General features: G+C 58.9%; 1 protein-coding gene across 5 annotated transcripts; it reads left to right on the top strand.

The window, feature by feature from the left end:
• The first annotated feature begins 9,451 nt into the window (after positions 1-9,451).
• On the top strand, positions 9,452-20,536 carry LOC147572224 (SLAM family member 9-like). 5 transcript variants are annotated; one of them, XR_015246324.1, is made up of 6 exons: positions 9,452-9,711; positions 14,364-14,756; positions 15,122-15,418; positions 16,722-16,860; positions 17,060-17,145; positions 17,402-20,536. XR_015246324.1 is itself a non-coding variant. In XM_086694441.1 (5 exons), exons 1-5 carry the CDS (start codon positions 9,639-9,641, stop codon positions 17,481-17,483), a joined length of 912 nt encoding a protein of 303 aa, XP_086550567.1. In that variant the 5' UTR covers positions 9,452-9,638; the 3' UTR covers positions 17,484-20,536. The 5 variants fall into 5 exon arrangements, 4 of the variants coding, with proteins under 4 accessions (XP_086550567.1, XP_086550566.1, XP_086550565.1 ...); XM_086694441.1 differs by lacking the exon at positions 17,060-17,145 and having other exon boundaries at positions 14,364-14,751; positions 15,189-15,418; XM_086694440.1 differs by lacking the exon at positions 16,722-16,860 and having other exon boundaries at positions 9,453-9,711.
• The last annotated feature ends 6,390 nt before the right edge of the window (positions 20,537-26,926 follow it).

The raw sequence follows: 26,926 nt of genomic DNA, 5'->3' as shown, positions 1-26,926 counted from the left end.
GGGCCGTGCAAAAATGAACACACGCGCGCGCACACACACACACACACACACACACACAAATCAAAAGGGCATTACTGTCACCATGCAATGGAACCACGTCATAAGCCCAGGCCACTCGCCTCAGGTGCAAGTTCTCCTAGCAAGTTCAGAGCAAATCCACAGACTAAGCTCGCAGCCCATGGCCTCCCGTGTCTAAACCCACCTGTCGCAGTAACTGAGTAGCCGCAGACATCAACATCCGGCCCAACCACATGGTTCTGAAAGGAGGATCCAAACCGAAAGGGGAGGCACAGTTTTACTCATAATATCTTTTTTTAAGGTTTTTTTAATTTTATTTATTTTGAGAGAGAGAGAGAGAGAGAGAGAGAGACAGAGACAGCACGTGCGGGTGAGGGAGGGGCAGAGAGAAGGAGAGAGAATCCCAAGCAGGCTCCACTCTGTCAGTGCAGAGTCCCACTCAGGGCTGGAACTCACGAACCACGAGATCATGACCTGAGCTGACATCAGGAGTCGGACGCCTAACTGACTGAGCCCCCCCAGGCGTGCCTACTCATATCTTGAGGCACATGGCAGATCAAACTGTCCCCACGGCAACCCAAGAAGTAAAAAACCTGAATGAATCTAAGACAGAGTTGTAGGAAAGTTATGTTTCCCCCCCCCCCCCCCCGCTTTCTGGGAAACACGAGAAAATCTCGTACACTTAAAATTGGTAACTTCCACTCTACGTACCTTACACATCAATAAAAAAAATAGCTGGTGAAGCACAAACCCTGCTCCCCCCACTTCTGCGCCTTTCCACGCCCTTCCCTCGGTGGTTCCCGGGCTCCACTGGCCCCTGGAATCCTCAGCAAACGGTTCGGAAGCATTTGCTGTTTGTGAGGAAGGACAGGTGTGTCTGTTTCTTTAACATGCGTTTCACTCTCCCAGCGCATGCTACCCCTCACCCGGTCCTGGGAAGGTGAGACGCAGAGGGCTGGACAAACCCTTGTCTGGAGTCTGGATCGGTTCCCCCGTGGTCGAGATTGTCCGTGAGCCTCGGGGCTTGAAAGCCTGTCTCAGGGCCCCAGCAAGTCCTGTTTGCCTTGAAGGATGCGTAATGCACGCATTTGTTCAGAGGTACCCAGTGAGGGAGCCACCATCACGATGCAGGGGGGGAATATTTCCATCGCTAACCCTTTTCTCAATCCGTCCCCCTCCCTCTGGACCCCCCTGGATTCGGGCAACCAACGCCCGATCTGCTTTTTGACTCTGTAATTTTGTCTTTTCTAGAAATTTATGTAAACGGAGTCATGCGGTCTGTGATCTCTTGTGTCTGACGCCTTCCGCTTAGCATCGTGCCTCAGAGAGCCCCCCACGTTTCCGTGCGTGTTCGTGGCTGGCGTCTCCCTGGTGCTGAATAACGCTGCCCTGTGTGGATGCAGCAGAGCGTGATTGTCCACCCACCAACAGATACACTCGAGCTGTTTCCCCATTTGGGCTGTTACACATACAGATGCCACAAACACGCGTGTCTTCGTGCGGCCACGTTTGCTCAGGGCTGGGACCAGGGTGAGGCAGGGAAAGCGTCAGGTGCAAGCTTTAAGGAGACACTCGCTCTCAGGGTCTTGCAAGAGCAGCCCCGGGTGGGGGAAATTTCCCTCCCTGGACACCTATCTCGTCTCCGCTGGCCTCAGCCTTGGTTTTCATTTCTTTGGGAATAGGACTTTGGAGTCAACAACCAAGAGTGAGATTTTCTGACTCATACAGTCCACATGCATTTAAAATTATGAGAGACGGGATGCCTGGGTGGCTCAGTCGGTTAAGCGTCCGACTTTGGCTCAGGTCATGATCTCACAGTTCGTGGGTTCAAGCCCCGCTCTGTGCTGACAGCTCGGAGCCTGGAGCCTGCTTCGGATTCTGTGTCTCCCTCCCTCTCTGCCCCTCCCCTACTCTTTCTCTGTCTCTGTCTCCCAAAAATGAATAAACATTACCAAAAAAAAAAAATTAAAAGAAAAGCTCCGGTTTGCGTGGCTCCATCTGTCCGTAAGAGGTCCCTCTCTGCTGTGCTGTTCTTTTCACCGGGTCCCCAGGGTCTCCCTCTTGTGGGAACTCTTTAGCTGCCAGGCAGGGGGTTGACACATTGCTTTCTGATTTGGGGTCTCAGTCCCTCTAGATTCTCACGCTTTCTGATTTTTCCTCCAAACTTCCAGCTGCTTGACAGCCCTGAACTCTGGCCTCTGGGACCTTTAGCGGCGCGTTTGTGGGTTCTTTTGGTGTTGTGTCCCAGGGTCCAGCTGGGGAAGGGGCCACCAGGTGCCCTCGGGCCCAGTCTTCCCCTCCGGTCCTTCCCAGCAACCACAGGCACAGGCCCAGCCCGGGGTCTTGGTCTGCGGCTCCAAGAGGCAGAAACAGGGGACACGGGGACCCTGCAGCCAGCACACCAGCAGAAATGCTCTGCTCCTCCCGCTGCTGTGGCATGAGAGGCCACAGCCTGGCGGCGAGTGACCTCGTAAAGCGGCCAACTGCCCTCTGCACCCCAGTTCGGAGCCCTCTGATCGTCCCGTTCTCAAAACTGAGCTGAGGTAGGGGCAGGAGAGGAGCTTCTGGTACCTGGGCGTCTGAATAACCTGCCTCTTCTCCCAAACCGGAGCCTTCCAGACACTGAATCTCTGGGAAGGGGGGCTCCTTCCAGATTGACTCGGGTTTAAGTTTTCCTCTGCAGGGAACTGCGGGAGGACCCAGGTCATGGGAGAGCACCTGCCTGCTTGGGACAGGTTGAAACATTAAATGGAAGAAAAGTGATCACTGTGGAGTCGGGCACACAATAGTGCACCTGCTCCTGCCCATGCCGGGGTGGGAGTGAGGGGTGGGGGGGCGGGGAGGGTGGGGGGAGGGTGGGGCTGGCTCCGGGTCCCTGGCGACACAGGAGCCGCTGCTGTGGAGCAGGACAAGTGGCCCCAAACGGAAGGACGTGCACGGCTCCTCGTCCGCAGGGACAGCAGGTCCTCACAGGCTCTGGAAGAAGGGGGCCGTGGCCCCTCCGGTTCCCCCAGGCCCCCCTGAGTCCTTAGTAGTTTCTCCCTCAGGGACCCTCTCTCCGCAAAATGTAGTGATCTCACCACCCAAATATGACGGGATTTTCCAGTGGATCATGTTCAGGGATGAGTGTAGAAAATCAGAAAAGAGAAAATACAAGCAGCTCAGAAACCTGGGGCTCATGTTCCAAGTTGCTGGTGTTCTAGACACACAAGGGCGGTGAGTAGGGAGGAGTGTGAATTGTTCCCAGCATGTGCCTCGTCACTCACATCTGTGAATAAATCCCAAGGCGGAAAAACCAAAAATATTGGGAACAATTTATGCTCAAAAGTTGTCCACAGTGTTCTCTGTTAAAGACCCTCCCTTTAAAAAAAAAAAAAAAAAAGAATAAAAAAATTAAATTAAATTAAATTAATTAAATTAATTTAATTTAATTAAAAAAGACCTTCCCAGTTGTGGGAATAATACAGAGAGATCACAGCATAAACCTATAGGTGAATGAATTAAAGAAACACTCCACATAAGCAGCAGGGGTCAGGACAGGGACGCCCCGGCCCCCAGGAGTCTCCCTGTGGCCTCACGAATCCCAAAGTCCCCGTCCCCAGACGTGAGCCCTTGCCGCCTGTCTCCAGTTGGACCACCTCCGTAGGCAGCAGGAACGGGATGGCCGAGTTGGTCTGTTCTGGGGGTGCACACAAGGCCGGTCACAGAGCCTGTGGTCTGTCATCTGCGGCCCCTCCCACTCGATCCCCACCTTCTTCCCGCGAGTCCTGGTGCGGGTGCCGGCACCTCTGTAGAGCAGGTGGGGAGGAGAGAGCCGCGGAGCCACAGGGGGTCCTGGAGAAGGCGCGGAGCCCCCTGCACAGGGCCCTGCACGCGGGGCACGCTCGAGGCCTGTGCCCCGCCCCCCGCCCCCCGCCCCAGCATGACTTGGGCCGGGCTCCCCAGGAGGCGGGACGTCCCCACTCTGTCTGCTCCGTCTGTGGAACCGACCTGCTTCCCAGCCTCCTCCTACCACCCCTTCCCCCAGCGAGTCCGGGCCCCTTCCCCCGGGTCCCCAGGGACACAGCTGTGTCTGCGGTCCACACGGCTCCCCTCCCGGGAGGCTTGCTCAGGATCCCTTCCAGGAACGGGACCAGGTTCTCCCAGGGGAGCCCCGCTCTGGGTCCCAGCCCGATTCTTCACCAGGACCCTCCCGGACGGGACGGGGCTGCTGCAGGTTCAGCCGGTGATTTCACACAAGCACGTGGGACAGGTTTAATCCGACTTTCAGAGGCAGAGGAATACGGAGGCTCTTGGGACATTTCTTCAAAGAAACCGAGGCAAGGACCATGAACCTGGAAAGTGGAGGCAGAGGGAAGTACAGGGTGGGAGGTCCGGGGTGGGGGGTGCAGCGAAGCCGCCTGGCTCAGGGAGGGCGGTGGGGGTGGGGGGGCGGGCTGGACAAACAGCCCGGTGCCTCAGTTTCCTCTCTTTGTTTCTCTGTCCTTTAAATTATTTTTAAATTTATTTTTTTTAATGTTTATTTATTTTTGAGAGAGAGAGAGACAGAGCGTGAGCAGGGAGGGGCCAGAGAGAGAGGGAGGCACAGAATCCGAAGGAGGCTCCAGGCTCCGAGCTGTCAGCACAGAGCCCGACGCCGGGGCTCGAACTCACGAGCCGTGAGATCATGACCTGAGTTGAAGTCGGTCACCCAACCGACTGAGCCACCCAGGCGCCCCTGTTTCTCTGTCCTTTAAAAGGGCACTTTTGTGTCCCCACTGCTGTTTCCAGGGTCTTGTGCCATTTTGCAAGGTGGGTCTCTTAGTCGTGCACCAGGTTTCAGGAGGAATTCCTGAATATACCTGTGGGTTAAGGAACAGGCTTTAAGGGCTGAATCACCTGGAGAGGTTGGCTTCCCCCTGCTCATCCCGGGGGAAGGTGTGGCTGGGCCTCAGGGATTTGCTGGACACACAAGGGGGCTGCGCTGCCTGGACAGGGGGAGCACGGGCGATCACTGACCCCAGAGGCCAGGCTGGGCACAGCGGGCGTGAGAGGTCTGGGGGTGCGGGCTGTCCGGCACAGGGCCCTGGGGGCCTGGAGCACCCACAGACCCTCTGTCCTGGAGAACGGAGTGACGACCTCATGGGAGGTTGAGTGGGGGTGCAGACCCATCAGGAGGAGGATGGGCCCCCAAAACCAGTAGGGGTGGGTGGTGTGCAGGACCCAGAATGAGCCTCAGTCATTTCTGCTTGTTTTTCAGCTAATGTCTGGGTGACCTGGCCACACTCCTCCAATAGTCGCTGAGTCCCAAGGTGAGGTGAGGGCTCAGGGTCAGAGAAACCCCAGGCTCAGAGCCCGCGGTCGCTGTCCCCATCGTGAGCCTGCGCCGGGTCCTGGGTCTGGGCCTGCCGGGGCAGGGGTGAGGCAGGTGCTCACCGGGGCTGGACAGGGGTGGCGGGAACAGGCAGCCTTCTCTGGCCGGATCTGTGGGAACTGGGTGGTCAGAAGCCCGAGGAGCAGAGGTCAGGCAGGCAGGGCCTCTGAGCTCTGACCTGAGTCTAGAAAAACCTTCAGGGAGAGGTCAGCTCAGAGCCTCAGGCCTTCATCGCTGGGGACGCCTGTGGGAGGCATCGTCTGCTTGTATCTGGTGCGGTCTGTGACCCACATAGAAGCTTGGTGTCCAGAGAATTGTCCCAATTCCTCTGTAAGGTCTATGGGAGTAGAGCCTTCCTCACATCCAGAAAACATGCATTGCGTGCCCACTACCCACATGGCCCGCGTGACACCTGAGGACGCAAGATAGAAAGACCTTCCTGGGCCTCAGGGGCCCCGATTTCCTTCGGAAGCTCCTGACTTCGCCCCCAGCCGGACGGGGAGCCCCAGCCAGGGAGGAGGGGGTCCTGGTCCTGCTGCTCTGCTTGTCCATCATGCTCGGGTGCCCTGAGACACGGGACACCGTCAAGTGAGGGGCCTCAGCACCTGGCATACAGTAGGCGCTCAATAATGTCAACCACCCGAAGATGCAAGGCAGCACTGCTCGGGAACACACAGTGCCAGCTGTCCCCGGCCCACAAGGCCTATTGAGACCCCACAGGTAGATTCTGTTAGGACAGTAGAGTTGGGCCTCTGCTCCGGGATGTGGGTCGAACTATTTCCAGGTCCAGATGTAACGACAGGTTGGTGGCATCCTCAGCGGTAATTTTCCCCCAGGTCAGGTCGGGGCCCTGCTCCGATTGTCAGAGTCTGGCAAGCAGGCCCTCCTAGATCTGGGGACCCTACAGACAATGGGGACAGTGACTTGCCTCCCCCCTCCCCAGGATCCCTTGGCAGGGGCCCAGGAAAGGAAGGGGGGGGACGGAGTATTGGACCCTCACCAGCTGGAAAGGGCCGAGGCCGCTGTCACTGGGCCTGGAGGGTCAGGGGCAGGTCTGAGTATGTGGCCGGGGTCCGCCCCCGGGTCAGCCATCTCCAGGAGGGAGGGGCCCTTCCACGCCGGGGTGGGGGGGTTTTGAGGGATTTGGCAATAGACGGCAGTGTCATGACTGGCGTCCTGGCCCTGAAGGTCATCGGGGGGGAGGCTCCCGTGCTGTGTCAGAGCCGGTGTCCCGAGGGACGACAGTGCAGGCAGGACCCGGCTGCTCACACACCCCAGGGCGGGAGGGCCCCATCACTAGCCTGGTCCCTCTGGGATTGCTGTTAGAGACGCCAGGCGCATGGGGCCCGTGCGCACTCAGGATCCACCCTGCGGTGCGAACTTGGGGTGCACATGACTCAGTATATCGCGTTTGTTTCTGGCGCACGCGGGAGGTAGACGCGTTTCCCGTTCTGCTTCTGTCGGTTCCCGTCTGATGGCCACACGTACACGCATTATGTTTGGGCTCAGTGGCCTCCCTCCCCTGGGGGAGAGACTCCATTGTGCTGTTGGTAAGTGTCTACAATATACCCTCACATTTCTCTGTTGGGAGCCAGCCGCGGGCTCCTGACCTGAGATCCTGACGGGAGCTGGAGACGGAAGGAGTTTCTATCCTCAGGGCTTTCCTGTCCTCAAGGTCAGTCCTATTTCTGTGAAAGGAAATTAGGGAAATGTAGAGTCAGGACGGGGAGCTGCTGGGAATCTGCTCAGGAGTAAGCCAACACATTCCGGACGCAGGAGGTTTCTCCTGGAGACGGGCATTCTGGATACAATTGGAGGCTTTCCGGAGCATTGGTGACCTCACTGGCCCCACACAGTCCCGGTGATTAACCCAGTGACCCCTGGAGCGTCTCCAAATCCCTCCGTGTTGAGAGCTCGCTGGCTCAGGTCCATGGAGCCATTTGTCCCCGGACATGCAGGGAATGAGTGAAAAAGATGAGATTCTCACTGGGTCTGGTCCTAAAGCCGCTCTCCCAGCAGCTGACTGTGGCCCCGGCACGTCCAGGAGGGTTTCCAGCCCGAAGCCCGCGGGTCAGCACAGAAGCCATGTTGCCCAGGGCGCATTCTCTGGCTCAGGGTCATGATCTAAATTAGCTGCTGCCAGTCTGGTTAGAAAGTTCCGGAAGCAGCTGAGTGTGGGAGAAGTAAGCCCCACGGTGAGCAGGGCTGGAGGCGCTGGCCCACGTGTGACGCAGGCAGTGTAGGGGGGTGGCTGTGGTCAGCAGGGGCCTCTTTGGACCTCAGATGCTGCAGGGTTCAGGCCACAGGGCCTGTTTCCTCTGCCTGGGGGTGTGAGAAAGGAGAGAGGCTGTCCGGGGGCAGGTCTGGCCTCCCTCCCCCTTCCCCTCCAGTGGGGCTTCTGAAGGTCAGGAGGGACTGAGGTCTGGACAGACCAGTGGCCTATGAGCCTGAGATGTGGGCCTGGCCCCGCCATGTCCCAGCTTCCAGACCGTGGGCTCATCAAATACCCTAAATGGGCCCCGACGTTGCTCATCTGTAAAATGGACGCTAATCTTGATATCCGCCGCCTCTCGCAGGGACCGTGCCTGGGAACCGCAGAAACCAGACACGCTGTGCACGAATGACGTTAGCTCTTGCTGCCCAGGACGGCGGCGAGTGACAGAGATCAGTATGTGGGTTCGAAATGTCCCTGTTGGGGTGCCGGCGTGGCATGTGTGTTGGCGGCCCCTCCCGTGTCCCTGACCTGCAGCTGCTGGGGGTTCCCTCCGGGGCCCTGGGCCCTGTCCCCCACACAGTGGTTTTGGTGAGCAGACATTCTTCCCCCGAGGCACTCCCTGGGGGGACAGGGACAGGGACAGGGGCATTGCCGACTTGCTCCCCATCACGCCGAAGTGACCAGTGGTGAGCTGCCCGGGTGGGGCCTCCGTCTGAGGAGTTTCTAACCGTGAGGTCAGGGACTGAGCCTTCTGAAGGACCGTCCCCGTTACGGGACGGGAGCGGGGGAAGAAGGCGGTGTTGATGCTCTCTTGTCTGAGGAGCGCAGAGCAGGTCGGGGAGCCCAGAGTGGACGGGGTGACTCTTGGAGGCCACACGGTGGGAAGGGACAGGGGCTGGGATGTTGGGTCTCAGAGATCATGGTTAGGAATCCAGTCCCTGCTCCACCCTGCTGAGTGACCTGCAATGGTCGTCCACACCCTTAGGATGGGCTTCCGCATCCCCAGAAGGGACTTCCCAGCCCATAGGCTGACTACCTTCAGTGCATGTCCCCGGTCATCCTGGGGTCCAGCCTTAGGATCCGAGGCTCTGAGCAGCTGGGGGAAGCCTCCGTGGGCGGGGAAAGGGCATGGCCGGCGGGGAGTTATGGGGCTGCCCCCCCAGGGTCCACGGGAGACAAGGTTCTCTGAGGTCGTGGGGCCCCGTCTGGGGAGAAGAGGCCTGACCCTCAGCAGGTGGCCGTGAGTCTGAGGCAGCCGAGTCTGTGGACGGAGGAGCCCGTCCCTGCCCCCTGCCTGTGTGTGAGAGCCGGCCCAGGGCTGGCAGAGCCTTAGGGGGACGCGCTGGTGGGGTGCTGCCCTGTTAGGGGGGTTTGCCTTGTGGGGGGGGCAGGGCGGGTCTGGGTGCCCGGAGGGCCTGGGTGCCGGCCAAAGGGAAATGCCCGTGTTTGCACTGGGGTGTGGGGGGTGGGCCCTTCCCACAAAGCGCTTTGTTCTTGTGCTCAGAGCGTCTTCCTTAGACACCCGACAGTTAGGTGCAGAGAAAATCAGAAAGGAGATTTGACTCGTTCAATGGTGTTAAAACAGAGGACAGGCCCAAAGCAGGGGGGTCACTGTGTCCCTGGTACAGTGGTTTGTGCAACTTTGGGCCTGGCCATCGGCTGGCCCTGGGGAGCGGGGCTGCCTGGGCAGAGTGTGAACCCAGGGAAACAGGTAAGGGGTCCCAGCAGTGCCGGCTGGGGAGGTGAGATCACCAGGCTGGTCGTGCCCACAGGACGGGGCGTCTCCCACACAGCGCCTCACCGAGGGGGGGTTCCTATGTTTATTCCACCATCCTTCCCCGAAGGTCACTGCAGGTCCCAGAGATAAGAGCAAGCATCTGAATGGCTTATCTAGACCAGCCAGCTTGTCCTAGACAGTTAGCTCCGCCCTTGGGGTGGGAAGAGCCTAAGAGTGTTCTGAGCAGAAGCTCGCCTCTTCTCTTGCCTCTGCCTTCTGGATGTTTCCTCCACGGCCAACTGGGCCCAGACCAAGCCTGAAGGAGGCAGCCTGTGATGGGAGCCCACTCAGAAGACCCCCACCTGTGCTGGGCCTCCCGGCTCCTGGGGTTCAGCAGCCTCGTCCTCAGTGAGTGGCCCGGGCTCCCCGGGTGGGAGGCCGGTGTGCGGGGCAGGGAGGCGGGGGTCCCGTGTGTCTGATGTCTGTGGGGAACAGCCCGAAATACCAACTGTGTCAGGGAGCACGAGGGGGGCATCTGGCTCTGAGCCGGGACCCGCCTGCCACAGGGGAGAGGCTGCCTCTGCAGCTGTGAGGGGAGCAGGGGGCCGACCCAGGGTCCCCGTGGGAGCTGGTCCCACTTCTCGGGCGAGAGGAGGGCACGGACACAAGGAACCAGGAAGGGAGGGCGGCCTCCGGAATTTGAGGGTGTCTGCGCCCACTTGCTGGAAGGGTGTGGATGGAACAGAGGGCGCTGATAATCAGGGCCCCGGGACAGGGTGAACGCGGTAACGGGAAGGGAAGTAGCAGGTCCCCAAAAGGGAACTGAAAGAAAGACTGTCCTGAAGAAACCCAGATACTCCTGTTAGCACTTCCCCCGAGACCATCTGCCTTCGTGTAACAGACGAAATAAAAACAAAGGACAAGACCGAGGTCTGGAGAGCCATGGATTCCTGGGAATTTCATTTCCTGCAATGTTTTGCTTGAGTGCCCTGGCCTGTCCGGGGAAGGGGGGTACCGGGGTTCTAGGAAATTCCCGACTCCGGGGCATCTGTAAACAGGGCGTTTCTCATTAGACATGAGCTTGGCTTATAAGGCTTTGACATCCCTGTTATCCAAATAATTTTGTCAATAAAAAAACGTAGGCTTTCTCTTTCTTTCAATTCAATTGACTGGAGAAATATGTGAAATTACATAGAGTTTCTCCGTAAACATCTGGATTGGAAAATTATGTAGGAAAGAAAGGAAGAAAAAAGGTAGAAAGAAGGAGGAAGGAGGAAGGAAGGGAGGAAATGGAAAATTTTATGTTCACCGTTGAATGTTAAATTTTATCTTCTTTAAATAAAGCCTGGCTCTCTGGATCACAGCCACCTGTGTCCCTGGCCGTCTGTCTTTCTGTCCTTCTGTCCTTCCTCTCTGGGATTAGCACCTTCTGCTGATCTGAGAGCTCTCACTGCCTTCCTCCCAGCTTGAGTCGGCTTCCAGCCTCCTGAAGCCCAGGCTCACCATCCAGCCTGGGGGGCAGGCCCTCCCCTGCAGCCTGAGGGCTGAGCCTCCTCCCTCCCTGGTTCCCTCCTTGCCAGCAGGTGCCCGAGGTCTTGCCCTGCCACAGGCGGACAGGTACCTGGGTGCCCTTTCCCAGGAGAATAGCTGGGGCGTGAGAGCCCAGGACTGCTGGGAGCCGCCGAGAGTGAGCCCCTGCGCAGGGCAGGGTAGGGCAGGGGGAGAGGTGCAGGCAGCTCCCTGCAGGGGAAGCCCTGGGCTGGGGGAGAGCGAAGCCGGCTCCAGGTCTGTCTCTGCCTTTCATGACCCGGGGTAAGTTCACCCCTGACGGAGCCCCTTCCTCTGTGAAAGGTCCCCTCAAGGCCCTCCCCACTATGACATCCTGAGCCTGGGTGCCCCCATCTGGACAGGACTCTCCTTTGGCTTCTCCAAGGCCTGTGCTCTCTGTCTCCATCCTGTCCTAGTCCCGGGTGCTGACAGGGATGAACAGCTGAGGACCCTTCAAAACCAGGAGCCTAGGCTTTCCGCCGTCAGTGTGTCAGCCTCCCAGGCCGGAAGGATATCGTCTCTTCGAAGCTCAGCTCACAATCCTTGACCCTCTGCTCTCTCTGTCTCCATTCCTGAGCAGGGTCTTCTAGACCATGTGTGAAGGCCAGCAGCCCCTTCCCTGGTGTTTGCAAACTCTGTGTGCACGGCAGGCTCAGGACACGAGCCACAGCGGTGAACCGACAAGAAGCCGCTAACCCACGGCCCGTGCAGGGCCCGCCTGTGGTCAGCACAAAATGCCACCTCCCTTCTCTCCACTTCCCTGGTGCTGAGCCCCTCTCACCAATGCTAGGGGCACCGAGACAGTCATTGTTGGCTCAGAATTGCTGGCGAACAGCCCTCGGGGAGGTACCACAGTGGAGGCTGAATCGCAGTCCCTCCGGGAGCCCAGTGCACCGTCCCCACCCCCACCCCGGTTGCAACAAGGGCTGTTTCTCCGAATTTCATGGAAGTTGCAGCCAACTTTGCCTATTTCCACATCAGCTCAGCCCTGACCTTTGGGTCTCCCCGGACACTTCATTGGGTCCATTCATTCCTGAGGGAGCCAGCAGGTGCTCACAGCCCAGTCAGAGAAGGATTGGAAGGATCGAAGGCACACTGGTCCCGGCCATCAGGAAACTCAAAGTGCAATTACCAACATATGCTGCGTTCGCTCCGGTTGATGGTGTTTGCAGCTGCCTGAACAAATATACACGCCCTGGGCATCTGACTCCTGAGGGAGCCTGAGGGGGGGACCCACACCTACCTTCTGCTTCGACCAACTGCACCATCCGTAGGCTAGCTGTGATGAACACACAATATGTTAGAGCCACGAGGAAGCCCGGTGGAGAGAAATGGGGAGATGCCACACCATGTGGAGCCACAGTACCTGGCCCTCCCTCGTCTCTAGGACGCTGCCCCCCCTGCACAGGTGTGCTCAGTTTCCTGCTGCGTGGACTTGACAGGGACCATGGAAACCAGCTGCCGTGGACATGGCTCTGAGAGCTTCATGGCTCTGAGCGGAAGGCCCGGGGGGACTTTGGCTCCCGTGGCCGCCTGTGGGGCGGCACCATGGGTGTCTGTCTCCCGGGAGCCCGTCCCTGATCCCGGGAGGAGACCCCGAGAGGGCAGCTGGTGGGGAGCACAGGGCTCCATCCGGGACCTGGGAAGTTCAGGGCGGACCCCAGTTGGGCTTGCCAGGAGCAAGCATCGTCCTGATGGGAACAGCTCACGCCTAAGGGAAAGCTCTCGCCTTCTGACACCCTGGCAATGGTTCCCTGAGGGGAGCACGGCCATTGTCTCTGCATCAGAGACTCAAGGAGAAGGCAGGGAGCTTACATGACTGCCTGAGGCCACAGGCTGCAGAGAGCGGAGGACTCCCACCTCCCGGACCCTGCCCCGGTCCTCACCGCCCTGCTGCAAGGGACCTGCTGGTCTGAGACCCAAGCACAGTCCCTTCTGGTCACATTCACACACCAACACTGCAACCGCAAAAGTTCTAGGAGGCATCCAGACCGAGTTCAAAGCACACTTTGGCTGGGGAGCCGATGTTTTTCTGCAAGACGTAAAACCAATAAGCCTTACAGGTAACGGATACATCCAGCTTCTTGAGGCTGAGAGCAGGACCAGAGTCCACAGACAGAGGTGACGTGCACGTTGGAGAAGACTTACGTTATCTGTGTTAGAAAACAGGCTGATTCTCTTACGACAGGTGCGGCGGCTCCTCTAAAGTAATGGGACACAACAACCCAAGGGCACAAGCAGATCCAAACCGCAATGGGACGCAGCAGCTGGCACGTGGGGACAGGGACCTGCCGTCCCGGCCGGGCAGCATCAGGCGGGATGCAGCCGCCTGCTGTCGGAATGAGGGAGTTAGTGAGGACATCATTGCGTAGAAGGATCTGGAATCTTCCAGAAGCAATACTGGCCTGAGCCCTTCTCTGGGTTTTCTGCTTCCTGGGAGAGCGAGGAACGATGTGAGCACAGCGAGGGGGCAGGCCCCGCGTGAGGACAGCTCACGGACCTGGAGAGGCATCTGGGGCCCTGGCAGGCAGCGGTCCCCCAGGCGGTCCTGCCCTGCTGCAGGGGACACATGGGTCTTCCTTTCAGGACAAGGTCGTTCTTTGCCCGTCCCCTTCTTTCCTATCCCAGTCTCCAGAAGGACCCAGGGTATCAGGTCCCCTGGGCTGTGCCGCATGGGGCATTTTGGGGTCTGGAGGGGCGGCGCGGAGGCCCTTGCCTTCTGGTCACGGTCTGCAAGAGGTGACTGAGGAAGGACATTGAGGGTGTCTCGGGGACCAGCTGGGGAAGCGTGGTCTTCGTGGCAGGCACAGCAGAGCTCACCTACCCATCATATCTTCTCCCACGTTTTCCAGTTCTGGGTAGGTAGCCAGGGCCCTGTGACTAGGTGGCCAAACCCATGAGCAGAGATCACGCCACTTCTGGAGGGAGAGAAACCCCCACGGGCGATTCCCCTGTGTGCCTTCCCTGCTGTGGCCCCGAGGGGTGCAGCCACCAGGCCGTGATGCCTCTACCTTGTGTGACAGGACCCCTCTCAGTCTCAGAATCTCCCCTTGTCTCAGCCCCTGCGCGACTGGAGTGAGGGTTCCCGTAGCACAGCCTCCCTGAGCCTGACCTTGGGCCACTCTGCTCCAGAGCAAGTCACAGGGCGCGGCCCCCACCCCAGGGCCGGGGCTCCCACAGCATGTGGGCAGCCCCGGTGTAAGCTGCCTCCTACGCTGGGCACTTGGCATCGGCCCAGATGTGCTCGGGGCTCTCGATCCGTGATGTCGTCACGTCCAGACTCTCAGAGTTAGGCGGCGAGGACACTGCGGGAGAGCAGGTCAGGACCGGGTTCAAGGGGACGCCCCACGAGGACCAGGACCTGATTCCAGCACGACTCCAATTCTTGCTCGGTCCCGCCTCCCGGGGTCAATGGAGTCTACTGGGCGGATTTCATGAGCGCCATGGGTTCTAGGGTTTTCTCCTTATTCTCAATGACAAAACACTCACCGTGTCTGTTTCCAATGCCCTAGGCACCTTCAGCACTGTGGTCAACGGTTCTGGAACTCATGGATCTCAAGTGGAAGATATTGGAAACGTGGTTTCTGTGATGGGAACTCATGGAGGTTCTGTGTCGTTTCATGTGACCCGAAGTTCAGAATTAGCTCCAGGAGTCAAGCTGGAGAAGATTTCTTGGGCCGTTAAAAACAAGTCTGACTACCTAATTCTCCTGCTCGTGTCTCCTGGGGAAGATGTTCCAAAATGGGTCAACTTCCGGGACAAGTTCGAGAAGAGGGTCCATGTGCTCAACACCACGACCCTGAGGATTGACAACCTGACCCTTGAGGACAGTGGGCAGTACTGGGCTCGAGTCTCCTTAACCGGAGGAAGAGAAACGAACCGGTATTTCCACCTCACTGTCTATGGTAGGTGGTGGCTCCTCCCCCAATACATACTTACCCTTTCTTTTGTCCCTGGGAGTGTCCCTGGCCCCCTCGCAGGACCCCTTCCAGACCCCAGACCTGAGGCTCTGGCTTCTCCCTTGAAACTGGACGCAGTGTGTTCACCACAAGTCGAGGCAGAGCTGAGATCACGCCTGAGGCTTCACGCAGTGGCTCCCGTCCTCATAGCCACTCGCTGTATATTTGGGTCAAGTCCTCTTACCTGTAAAGTGGATTCACCATCCTTGCGGGAGGATGCCAGGGCGACAGTGAGATTCCGCCCAAGAGAGCATGAGGCGTGATGCTCCCCACTCATGTGACCCCGTGTCCTCTTGTCCCTCGGGCCCCAGAGCCTGTGCCCCACCCCCAGATCCTGGCCAAGACTCCATCCATCACACCAGACTGGTGCAATGTCACCCTGGAGTGCCACGCCCCGGGAACCAGAGAGGACGTGAATGTGTCCTGGGAGAGCAAGGGCCTCCCCAGGGAGCTGGAGCAGAGAGGGGTCCCAGGACCGGCCCCCAACCCCTGGACCGTGGCTCTGAAGCTGCCCCTGAGCCAGCCCAGCCCCAGCATCACCTGTGTGGTCAGCAACCCGGGGGACCGGAAAACTGCCACCTGGGACCTTGGGGAAGTCTGTGCCCACGGTGAGTGCATCCTGTCAGAGGGGAGGGGACTCCCGGGGCTCAGATCACCCTGGGTGAGGGTTCCGGTCTCTGTCCCCCATGTTTAGATCACCTCCTGCCACCCGTCACCCGTCCAGGAGGCTGGCAGGCACATCCCGCTTGCTTCTGCCTTTCGGTGTCTCTCTCCTGCTCCTCTGCACCCCTCACCCCTGCTGGTCCAGGCAGCCCCCTCGGGTACCTCACCCCTGCCTCATGCTTCAGTCCTTGTGTGTCCCGGGAGGTTTCCAGCAAGCGAGGGGGGAGGGTCAGTGGTCGGTGCCACCGACTAGAGGGAGGCCGAGCCAGCCGCTGCCTGCAGGGTTCAGGCGTCGGGGCTCGTGTGCCCTTCTCCGGTCTCGGGGACACGCTTCCCGCCCAAGTGCTCGCCTGGATTCCCGGATGTGTCCTGGGCTCCCCAGGTTTCAGCCTCAGGCCAGGCTGCTCCTTCTTCCCCCAGACCTTCCAGTCCGGAGTCCTCCCCTTCCGCACTTACTCCCGTCCAGGGACCCCTTGCCTGCAGCTGCCCCACCGTGGGTGACCCCTGCCGGCCCACAGGAGCCCCCGCTGGGGGCCCGTCCAGCAGGCACTGACCTCGAGCAGGGCTCCTCACCGCATTTGCTCAGGGCCCTGCAGGAGCCCCCGCTGAGCCGGCCTCACCGCTCGCCTCCTCTCGGGAGCACAGGGGCCCTCCCACCCAGAGCTGATGCTGTGGCCAAGGGCACCGGAGGGGGGGCCGCGGCTGCTTCTGCTTTGCCTTCCTGTCCCACCTCGGCCTCCCCACCTGACTTGCTCACCGTCAGCGTGTCCCAGAGTGAGCAGCGACCGGCTTCCCTGTGTGCCGCATCGTCCCCCTGCTGCCTCAGCATCCCTCAGTCCCCGGGGAAGCTTGTCCCTCAGTGACCCCTAGCTCTCTGGAGGATGCTCTTGCCTCCCGCTCACCCTCCTCCCTCTGGCTCCTCCCTCAACTCAGTTCGGCCCTCCCCTCCTCCGGGAAGCCCTCCCTGGAGACCCGTGTACCGGCTGTGAACCTCTAGTGCACCGCCATGGCCCTGGCTGGCTGCCTTCGGCCTTTTCCCAGCCCTTCCCTGCCTGGACCTTGTCCTGTCCCTCTCAGCACCCCGGCCCCAAGCAGGGGCCTGGTGCTGGTTGAGTGACAGGACCTGCCGTGTTCCCCCCTCTCCAGCCGAGACGGGGTCCCTTCACACGTGTCCACGTGCCTGGCAACGGGCATGTGACGTTGTCTCTTGTCTCATCCTTCTTCACTGTCTGTGTGGGAGGCAAACAGGTCCACATGGGCCGGACGGGTCTGCCCACCTGCCAGCTATCCTGGGGGCTCTTGTGGTCGTGCTGCTGATCCTCGGAGCTGGACTGTACCTTCTGTGCTCGCGTAGGAGGAAGCAGAGCTTGGAGCCTGGGAGAGGCAGGTGCACTTGTCCTTCCCGTGCCCACGTACCTCCCCCCGCCCCCCGCTGACCCTCAGCTCCCTTCCCCCTGCGTCTTGCTGCTCAGGGATGTCCCTGTAGAAGGCTGGTGGGTGTGGGCGTGACCGAGGGGGGCATGCTGGGGGAGGGTACAGGTTTCCAAGGCTCAGATTCAAGCTGCATCGGTGGGACTCTCGTGCAGGGTCCCAGGAAGAGCACAGGGACCATGATGATGGCGTCCAGTATGCAGAGCTGAGCCAGCAGACTTCCAGGGAGAGCAGGGACCAGGTAAGGCCGGGCGAGGCGGTCAGCCTGGGTTCCCCCATGTCCCTGTGCCTGGGTGTGAGTTTGTCAAACCCAGGGATCAGCAGTTTCTGGCCTCGTTGCTCTGTATCTCTCTCCAGACAGTGCAGAGTTAACACGGGGTCCGTGCAGTGCTGGGCGCTTTGGGGGGAGGTCAGGTGAGCGGCATCGCATCTGTGTGGGTCCCTCTGGGGCCTCTCTGTCCCTCAGCTGTGGCAGGAACCCTCTGTCTGCGTTCCAGGGTTCGGGGGAACCACATCTCGAACAGGAGACACCGCTCACGACAGTCTACAGTGAGGTCCGCCACCCAGGCCAGGGCTTGAGGGTGATTTAACTGGAAGAAGCAGGGAATCCAGCCTCCCCCCTGACACCTCTGTTGTGCGCGTGATGCCTGTGGCCCTGGTCCTGCCCCCTCCCCCTCTGACTGCTCTCAGCAGGGACCGGATTCGTCCAACCTCCGTGAATCTCTATGCGGACACATTGTGCCCAAGTTGAGCAGAAGACACACATCGCGGCAGATCGAGGGGGACCTTCGTCGTTAAACGAGTCCAAAGCTGTGGTCCGGTTCTGCTCAGCCTCAGCCCCTTTGGCAACCGTCAACGGAGCCCACTCTCCCCACGTCTGTGCCCCGTCCGTCATCCTGTCCGGACCCTCTGCCTCTGGGACCCATCGACATGAAGTCTCAACTTCTAGCCTCGACCGGTTCACCACCAGCCGGCTCAGTCTGTGCTTGAGAGCTGTGTAAAGAGAATACAAAGTCGCACAGCCAGGGCTCGCTGAGTCCCGGCTCTGTGATGCGCACTGATCTCGTCACCCTCTTCGTTCGTCACTCACTGGGCCCTCGCAGACGCTGTGTGAGCTGGGTGTCCTGGTGCCCACTTTGCAGATGAGGAGCAGGAGGCCAGAAAGGCTGAGTGTCAAGGCCGCACAGCGGGGAGCCCGAGCTGCACCGCAGCCAGGTCCTGGGTCCCAGCCGTCGTCTGGTTTCCCGAGTCCTGGGAAACCTCCTCCCTTCTGACCGGTCGTGCTGGCACCTGGCAGGGCTCCTATTTCTCAGGAAAAAGCAGAAGTTGAGTGAGTTCTCGTTCTGCCAGTTAACTTTTCCCTGACCACTTACTGACCTCTGCCTCCCTCCCTCTCCTGTCCCCACGGGGGACACTGAGCTCCTCGTGTCTAAGAAGGACCTTTCCCTACACGTGAGGCCCCGTCTGAGGCACCCCTCCTCTGGTCCGTCCCCCTGACCCTGCTGGCTCCCTCCCTGCAGCCTGCACCCTGGCTGGGGCTCCGCCTACTGAACGGCTGATCCCGCACCTGGGCCCCACCTCACGGGACCCCTAGAGCCCAGGGGTGAACCCCACGCGTCAGCTGCCACCTCCACCCACAGCAGGTGCCCCTTCTCAGGAAATGGGCCACACCCTGGACTCCTTCCTTCCTGCTCAGGGGCCCAGATCCGGTGCCTCTGAAGCCCCAGGCCTGTGCCAAGCGCCTCGGGTGCAACAAGTTTATTTTGTTGTCGCACTTGTAAGAGGAAAGCCGGAGACGCTGAAGCCTTAGCGGTTTCTGCCACTTACTCAAGAGGACACAGGACTGGTCCCTGGGTTGGCACACGTGCTTTTCGGCTCTCCTTCCCGCCTGTTGGGGCTGTGGGTTCGGCTCCCCCTCTTCACCCCTGCGCTGTGTCCTCCCCGCCCTCTCTCCCTGCCCTCACAGCCCAGCTTCCCTTCTTGTAATCCAGGGGCCGGGCAAGACAGAGCAGGAGCTCGGCCCCCACAGGAGGGAAAGTGTTTTCAGGCCATGAATGTGCGTTTTCCGTTCGGAGGAGAGGCTGGGCGCCTACCTGAGCCTCAGGTCACCTCTTGGTGACACAAACTCTCTCCTTCCATCTCCACCTCTTCTCCCCCATGCGTACAGAGTGGCCTGCTATTTGCCAGAATTAGTAATCCAAGCAGGACAGAAGTGGGTCTCAAGTGTCCCTGCCTGTCCGTCTCCCCAGCTCAGCCTGAGGCTCCACCGGAAGCAGGTGGATGCCCCGAGATCAGAGGAAAGCAGACGAGCTAATCGCCCCTAAAACCTCAGCCTCTGCAAGGGAGCACGCACACACCAGCCTCCAGCCAAGCAGCTGCGTGTGCCTCAGAACTAAGGCTTCCAGAAACATCCAGATTGCAACTGAAAGGACGATTCTAAGTATCTGAGAACGGTATCCGCATCCGGAGAGGGGGCAGAGCCGGGCTGTGTCTGAACCTTGCAGTAAATGTTGTGAAACAAGCCTCTTCCCACCCCCCACCCCCCCGGGGTCCTGAAACCTCACCCCTGCTGGTGGGCAGGGAGCAGGTGAAAGCATCTCCTGGACGCTGGGCTGCATGAACTCTAGCAGGTGGCTGGTATGATTAACCTCACTGCACACAGTCAGGGAGAGAGGAGCCCCGACCTGAAGTCTGAAATGATTCTTATTTTCAGTGTAGACCAGACAGGGAGGGGCATGAGGTACACAGGACCAGGGTACCACCCCAATCCTGATGGGGCTCCCTGGCACCGGGGACCACCCCCCCTTAATCCCCTTGTGCGCGACCACATGCCCCACCTGCCCCCGCACACCTGCTCAGGGCCTCCGTGACCGCCCCCGGCCTGGAGCACAAACTGTTACGTGTCTGTTCCATCCTGCTGGTACAATGGCCCGTCAGTCCCCTCCCCGTTGGCCTCTATCCTGCCCTCTTGGCAAACTCGCTTACTAGTCTGGGGAATTTTCTGTAGATTCCTGGGATTCTCTACGTAGACAAACATAAGTAATGTCTGTGATCAAGACAGCTTTTCTTTTCCCCTTTCCAATCTATATCTCACTTTATGTCTCTCTCTTGCCTTAGTGCATCTGATGAGACTTTCCCTAGATGCTGCAGAGGAGCGGTGAGCACAAGCACCGTTGGCTCGTTCCCAACATTAAGGGAAAGCATCCAGTTTTCCGCCTTCAACAGTGATGTTCGCTGTCGGCTTTTCTGTCAGTAGGTTTTATTACATGACTCAGTTTCATTTTCTCTACCTTCGTTCTTCTTATTTCCTCTCTTCCACTTGCTTTGCATTTGTTTCGCTCTTATTTGTATAGATTTGTAAGAGAAATGCTTAAATTATAAATTTGGAGCATTTCTCCTTTGGTAAACTATGCTTTGAATCATGTTCATTTCCTTATAAGCACCTTGTTCGCGTCTTTTCCCACGTTTTGATGTCTTGTATGTTCATTTCCGCTCGCTTCAAATGTTGAGACATTTCCCTTCAGGCACCCTCTTTGACCTTTGGCTATGGAGACTTGTTTCGTTTCCTCCGTACGTGTTTGGAAATTTCCCGTCATCTTTCTGTTATTAAATTCTACCCGAGGTCTGTCCCAGTCCGAGAAGACACATTATTTCAGGACGCGAAAAATCGCTGACGTTTGTGTTCTGGCCCAGGATGGGACACTGCCTTGGGAGCTGAGAGGGCTCTGCAGGCCGCTGGTGGGGCCGAGTGTTCCTCAGACATCAGCCAGGTCAGGCTGGTTCGTGGTCGTGTTCAGCGTCGCGTGTCCTTGCTGACTGTCCGCCTCTCGCCGCGCTGCCGGGACGGGAGTGCTGGGCCCTCTGGCTGCGATGGTGGACGCACCTGTTCCTCCTTTCAGTTCTGCCATTTTGCCACGTGTATTTGGTGCCATGGCACCACGTGCCCTCTTCAGGTGGGCACACGTCGGGGGTTCTCGTCACGTCTTGCTGAACCGACCTTCCGTCATTGTCCACTCTTCTCCTTTGCCCCTGGTAACTTCCCGGGCTCTGAAGTCTTCTTTCTCTGATTTTATTTAGCCTTTCTGCGTTTCTTTGGATTCGTGTTTGTGCGATCTGGTGGTTCATTTTATACGTCACCCGGCTGGGCCACAGTGCCGAGAATTGCGGTCAAGTATCATTCTCGATGTTTCCGTGAGGACATGTGGGATGAGATAAACTGAAAAGGATAAACTCTGAGTAGAGCAGGCTGCCCTCCACAACGTGGGTGAGCCGCATCTCATCGGGTGAAGGCCTGGAAGCTGCCAAGTCTGACCTCCCCTGAGGAGGAAAGATTTCTGCAGCAGACGGTCAGGGGACGAGACCTCCAGCACTGGCTGGCTCTTCCCTGTGTGTCCAGGCTGATGACATTTGGCCTGAACCTCAACAGCAGATCTTCCCTTGTCTCAGCCTGGTTCCCCTCCCTGCAGACTCCAGGCCCGCCAGCCTCTCTAAGAATGTGAGCCAAACCTGTACAATGACTCTCTCTAGACTTGCAAGCATCCCTTTAACTCTGCTTCCCTGGAGAACCCGGAGGGACGCCACGGCATGTCTGTTCCTATCCTTTGACTGTGAACCCAGCTCTGTCGAGCCAGACGGGAAGTGTGGTCGCAGAGGGAGCTGACCCCCAGCCGTGTGTGCAGCTGCCCGTCCGCCCCCGGCCGAGGCGCCCCCTGGCCACGCCCTGCCTGTCCTGCTCCTACCCCGTCCCGGCGCCCACACTGAAGGCCCCACACAAATCTCTCTCCCCGCTGCGCACTCGGGCCTTTGGTTCTCCCGGCGGCTGATTTTCCTGAGATCGTCTCCCTCGCCCTCTTTTCTCCCTGCTTTTCTCCCACTCCGACTGACCGTCCCAGCGAGAGTCACGGTTCCCTTGTCCCAGGCGTCCACCCAGCCTGAGTGGACTCCCGGGGGACCTTCTGTCCCGGCGGGACCTCGGCCGCTCCGTGAAAACCGTGCCCCGGAACTGGAGGAAGAGGGCGGAGGGGTGAGGGGAGGGAGCCTCGAGGTCACGAGGGGACGGTCCCCCCCGCCTGCTCCTGCTCAGCTGTGGGACAAGGAGAACGGAGGCGATGGTGTTGCTCCTGCTTGCGGGAGAGGATGTTCCTGTGCTGAGTGTTTTAGAAAACACTGCTGAAAACGGTCAAAGGGGCGGCAGCGAGAGGGGGAGGCAGACGAACAGGAACGAACGTGGAGCCGGGAGCCGGGGTCCGGCTCTACCCGCCTGCCTGAAGCCACAGGCCGCCGAGGAAGGCTGGAGGACACTAGAGGTGCAGAGGCCCTGAGAAGGCGTTGGACACGTGGCCTCCGGGGGGTGCGGCTCCGACCGTCCAGTTACAGGGCTGCAGGGCGGGAAGTGAGTGGCTCCATGATGCAGGAGGCGAAATCCGGGTGGATGAGCCCTGGGATGCTCAGTTGACCTCATTCCCTCCTCCCGCGTCCCCATCCAGGGTGGAGGGGACAGGGCCCCGGTCCTGGCCGGGGCCGCCCAGTGCCAGGGTCCTGGCGCCTCGACTCCCTCTGCCCTCTCCCCCCTTCCCACCTTCCACATGGGCTTTAATGGGATAGACCGGATGGTGGGTCCCGGTCAACTCTCCCCCGGGAGCGTCTCTAGGAGCCTAAAGTTCCTGCCTCCCTTATTTCTTCTGCAAACAGCGACCAGATCGAGCTTGGGTGCGGATCTCTCTCCTGGGTGTGCCCCCCTTCTCCTAGGAGCAGACCTGCTCGGGGTGCATCCGGCCGTGGGAACGCGGCTTCTGCTGCTGGGGCCAAGTCTCAGTCCATCTGCCGTCATGCGGACCCACCACGGGCATCCGGCCTGTGATGCAAGCAAGTGAGAAGGACGTAGCGGGTACCCTGGAGCCCTGGGCCGCAGCAAAGCACCAGGACGTGGACCGTAAGTCTCCTGAAAACCAAGGTTCCTCACATTCTGTTACAGGTTCTAGGGGTCCAGTCACTTAGGGAACATCAGCACATCCCTCCAGGCGAAAGCAAACTGTCACTTTTTGCCCCTTCATAGGGAAGGAGACACCAGGCTTTCCAAGGGTTTGTGACTCTGACGAGCGTGTCACAACGGGTGTGCAACGTCACTCCACTCACACATCACCCCCACTTGGAAGACAAGAGAAGGTTCTCCGGCTGGGGCTACAATGTATGTGGCCCTGCCATCGGCCCTGTGGTGTTGGAGCCACGGGGCTTTGACGTGATCTTGAGACCCGACCCTTCTTGACAGAAGAAAACTCAGAGGTTCCTCTGGGGTAAGAGAACCACTATTTCCGTGGAAAGCACCTCTCCTCCCACGGAGAGGGTATCGGACTCGAGCAGGCACTTAGCGCCAGACCATGGGCCACACCAAATGACCATGTAACCCGATGACGGCCCTCAGCCGCGTGTTTTCTGAACCACGAGACCACACCAGCGGGCGCATCTGGTCACATTGCGAGTGGAGCTTGCACACGAGAGCAGGCTCCAGCAGGACCCTTGCAGCCCCGATGTGCCTGCCCTGCTGCTCAGACCGGGTCTGTTGGTGGAGCCAGGGCAGAGGACAAACGCAGATCCACGCGGCCTGTGTCCCCACATGGTTAAACGCTCAACACAGCAAGCTCCACTCTGCCGTGAAGTCCGGTCCTCTGAGCACACTTGGAGCTTGCTGTGTTGAGCGTCAGGTCACTTATGAAGCAACAAGTCACTTACGAAGCTGTCGGCCAGACAGTGGTGTTGACCCCTCGGAGCCACGACTCCTTCCGAAATCAGAGACATCCCTGGGAGGGGAAGGAGGCCTGTGGCCAGCCCTGCGCTGCTGGGGGCCTCCCACCTGCTTCCCCTGATGGAACAGAGTCTCCTGAAGACTGACGGCCACTGGGGGGAGCCGCCCCCAGGCCAGGGGACACCTGGTCCCATGAGCAGCAGATACGGGGCCGTGCCAACGACCGAAGGCACACCACAGTGTGGTTCGGAGGAGAGGGGGGCGGGTTAGAGAAAGACTGCAAGGTCCGTATGAGAGACCGTGTCTCGGTTAATTTTTTTTTTTAAGTTTATTTATTTCTTTAGAGAGATTGAGAGCGTGAGCGGGATAGGGGCAGAGAAAGAATCCCAAGCAAGCCCTGTGCTGTCGGCACTGAGCCGGACGCGGGGCTCGAACCCACGAACAGTGAGACCGGGCCCTGAGCTGAAATCAAGAGTCAGGCACTTAGCCGACCGAGCCGCCCAGGCACCCCCATGTCTGGGTTGCAAGTTGTTAGGTTTCTTTTTAAATTTTTTTTTAACGTTTATTTATTTTTGAGAAAGAGAGAGACAGAGCATGAACGGGGGAGGGTCAGAGAGAGAGATTGACACACAGAATCTGAATCAGGCTCCAGGCTCTGAGCTGTCAGCACAGAGCCCGACGCGGGGCTCGAACCCACGAACCGCGAGATCATGACCTGAGCCGAAGTCGGCCGTTTAACCGACTGAGCCACCCAGGCGCCACAAAAGTTGTTAGGTTTCTGACCACACATCAACCACAGGGCAGGAGAGGCCTCCACACATGCAGAGGTCAGAGGGATTTGCTTACTGGAGACTGACAAAAAGTCACGTAGCTTTTTTTTTTTGGGGGGGGGGGAGTCATCATTTAATGGGCACAGACTTTTTGTTACAAATCATTAAAAGGTTTGGGGTATAAATGATATTGAAGGTTACACAACATTGTGAATGTATTTAATGCCACTGGGTTGTATACCTATGAATGGTTAAAATAATATTATGTTATATATATTTTACTATAATTTTAAGCTGCAAAGAAAAAAGAAAGATAGACCAGGGAGGAGGCAGACATTCAAAGATCAGAATTGAGGCATATATAATATGAGCAAGGAGAAGTAGATGCCAAATCCTATACCACATGTACTCAGCATTTAATAACATCTTGCCTCTAGACCACATAGAATCACTTCTGGAAGTTCTGCACTTTTCCCTTAAGAAAATAAGATCTTGGGGGATGATGGATGTGATCTGGCTGGGGTGAGGGTAGGGCCTCTTACAGAATCTGCAAGGGAGTCTGACGGAGGAGTCCCGGACCTCACCAGACGGGCCTCCAAATTACTGTTCTCGGGGCAGCTGTTTGAAGAGGAAGAAAGGTTGGTGGTAATTCGTCGATGGCTGGGTTGGGTGGGGACATCGGTGGGGTTCAGGGACCGGGGCGGGGAGGGGGCACCGCGGGTACGTTGAGCCCCTGAAGTTACATTTGTGCGGAGCAGCCTTCTGAGGGAAGGACGGACAGCGTCCACCTCCGGGCCCGGAAGGGGCCTCAGACCCACTGTGTAAGGGGCGCCGTCCCATACAATGGCCGCTCACTCATCTCCGTGCACGCGGGCTGGGGCAGGGAGCTGTCACGGGACGGAGCACTGCTCTCAGCGCCTGGGAGTCGTGGGGTGTGTGGAGTAGATTCGGACAACCCGAGCCCTGCCTGCAGCCGGGAAGGCGGAAAGTCCCTAATGGCTTGTTTTGAGTCAAGGCAAAACAGGGTGTTATTAACACCGACACCGGAAGCAGACCCCACCTGGGAGTCCAGGAATCCAAGCCAGGAAACGGGGTGTCCGAGTGAGGGGTAGTTTCAGACCGACCGGTAAAAGACCTTCGTCGATAAACTCTTCTCCCCCTGAAAGGGGAAGAGCATCTACCAAAGGGCGCCCTCTGCCAGTGCACGGGCTGTGATCCCAGGGGTGGCCCTGACCTTCCGCAGGCAGGCCGTGTGAGCGACCGGCTCTAAGGCCCGGGAGCTGCTGGGTTGGATCAAACGACAGTTGCACACATCACAGCTTGAACCCCCAGCCCCTCCTGTGGGTACAGGGAGACCCCGCCGGGCTGGGTTGGACAGATAAAGCCGTATTTGACAAGCCGGTGCCCCTCAGGGCCAGAGCCATAAGGGACCACAAAGTTACAGGACCGTGGCAGGTGCCCAGAGAAGAGTTCTGCACCGCCCTTGGAGAGAGGACAGAGTGCGAGATCCCACAGCACAGGGCAGCCCCGTGTCACAGGCGAACATGGTGGTCGGTCGTCCCCTCTCCCCCCTCGGGAGACGGAATGTGCGAGGACCTATAGGACTCCTCCACGATGACGTGATGGGACGGACAGAATGGCGTCCACCAGGACTGCAGAGGTTGAAGAAGGCTGACCGGCCGGAGGAGGAGACAAGCAGTCAGAGTGCGGAGGCTGGACCGCCCGTGAGGGGGGCCACTTGTCGGGAGCGGTCGCCCTGGCACCGAGGCGGTCAGGCACGCGGGCAGCCCCCCTCCCCCCCTGCCCTGCCGCGGCCTCCAGATGCCGCTGGGGTCACCGCACCAGCCGGTGGATTAGCCCAGGCGAGCACTTCTGCAGGGTGCACACGGGGCACCTGTGCAACGCGCGTACCTGGGGTCCGCAGCGGAGAAGCCATGGGCAGGACAGCGAGGCTGCGGACCTCAAACATTACCGGTCTGATGGCCTGTGGTCGTCGCGGGCTGTGAAAGAGGGATTCAGGCCAAGTTCAATCAAGTTACATTAAAGATGACGTTCCAAGAGGCGCTGGAGGAGATAAACTCCAGGCATTGGTTTTTCAGTGACACACGTGTCATTCATCGGGGTGCGAGGGCTTTTATGTTGGAGAGGAGCTCAAAAGGCGCCTGCTTACCATCCCCCCCTCCCCTGCAGGCTGGATGACCCTGCAGCAGCGTGGATCAGCCAAGCCTTCAGCGGGGACTGAGCTGACGTCCTCCCTCCTCCCTCCATGGCCGCTCCTCCCCGCTGGGGACACGACCCCAGACAGACCGGCTCCTCAGGAACCACATATGGGAATGGAATCAAATTTCCCAGAGCCTCGTAAACAACCACTTCTCTGTCTCTCCTCATCCAGAGTTCGTGACTCCGCCCAGCAAGCATCGCCCTTGGTCTTTTCTCCTTAGTTTGAATTTGACTCTGTCCAGAAGAATCTCGGTTTCTCCCTCAGAGGCTTTGTCACAGAACCTGTCCGC

This window comes from Puma concolor, chromosome E4 (assembly GCF_028749965.1).
Source record: "Puma concolor isolate L17-30 chromosome E4, mPumCon1.1.hap2, whole genome shotgun sequence".
In the NCBI taxonomy this organism is placed as follows: domain Eukaryota; kingdom Metazoa; phylum Chordata; class Mammalia; order Carnivora; family Felidae; genus Puma; species Puma concolor.
Note: the sequence above shows the minus strand (reverse complement) of the source record. Positions and strands in the feature narration are given on the sequence as shown.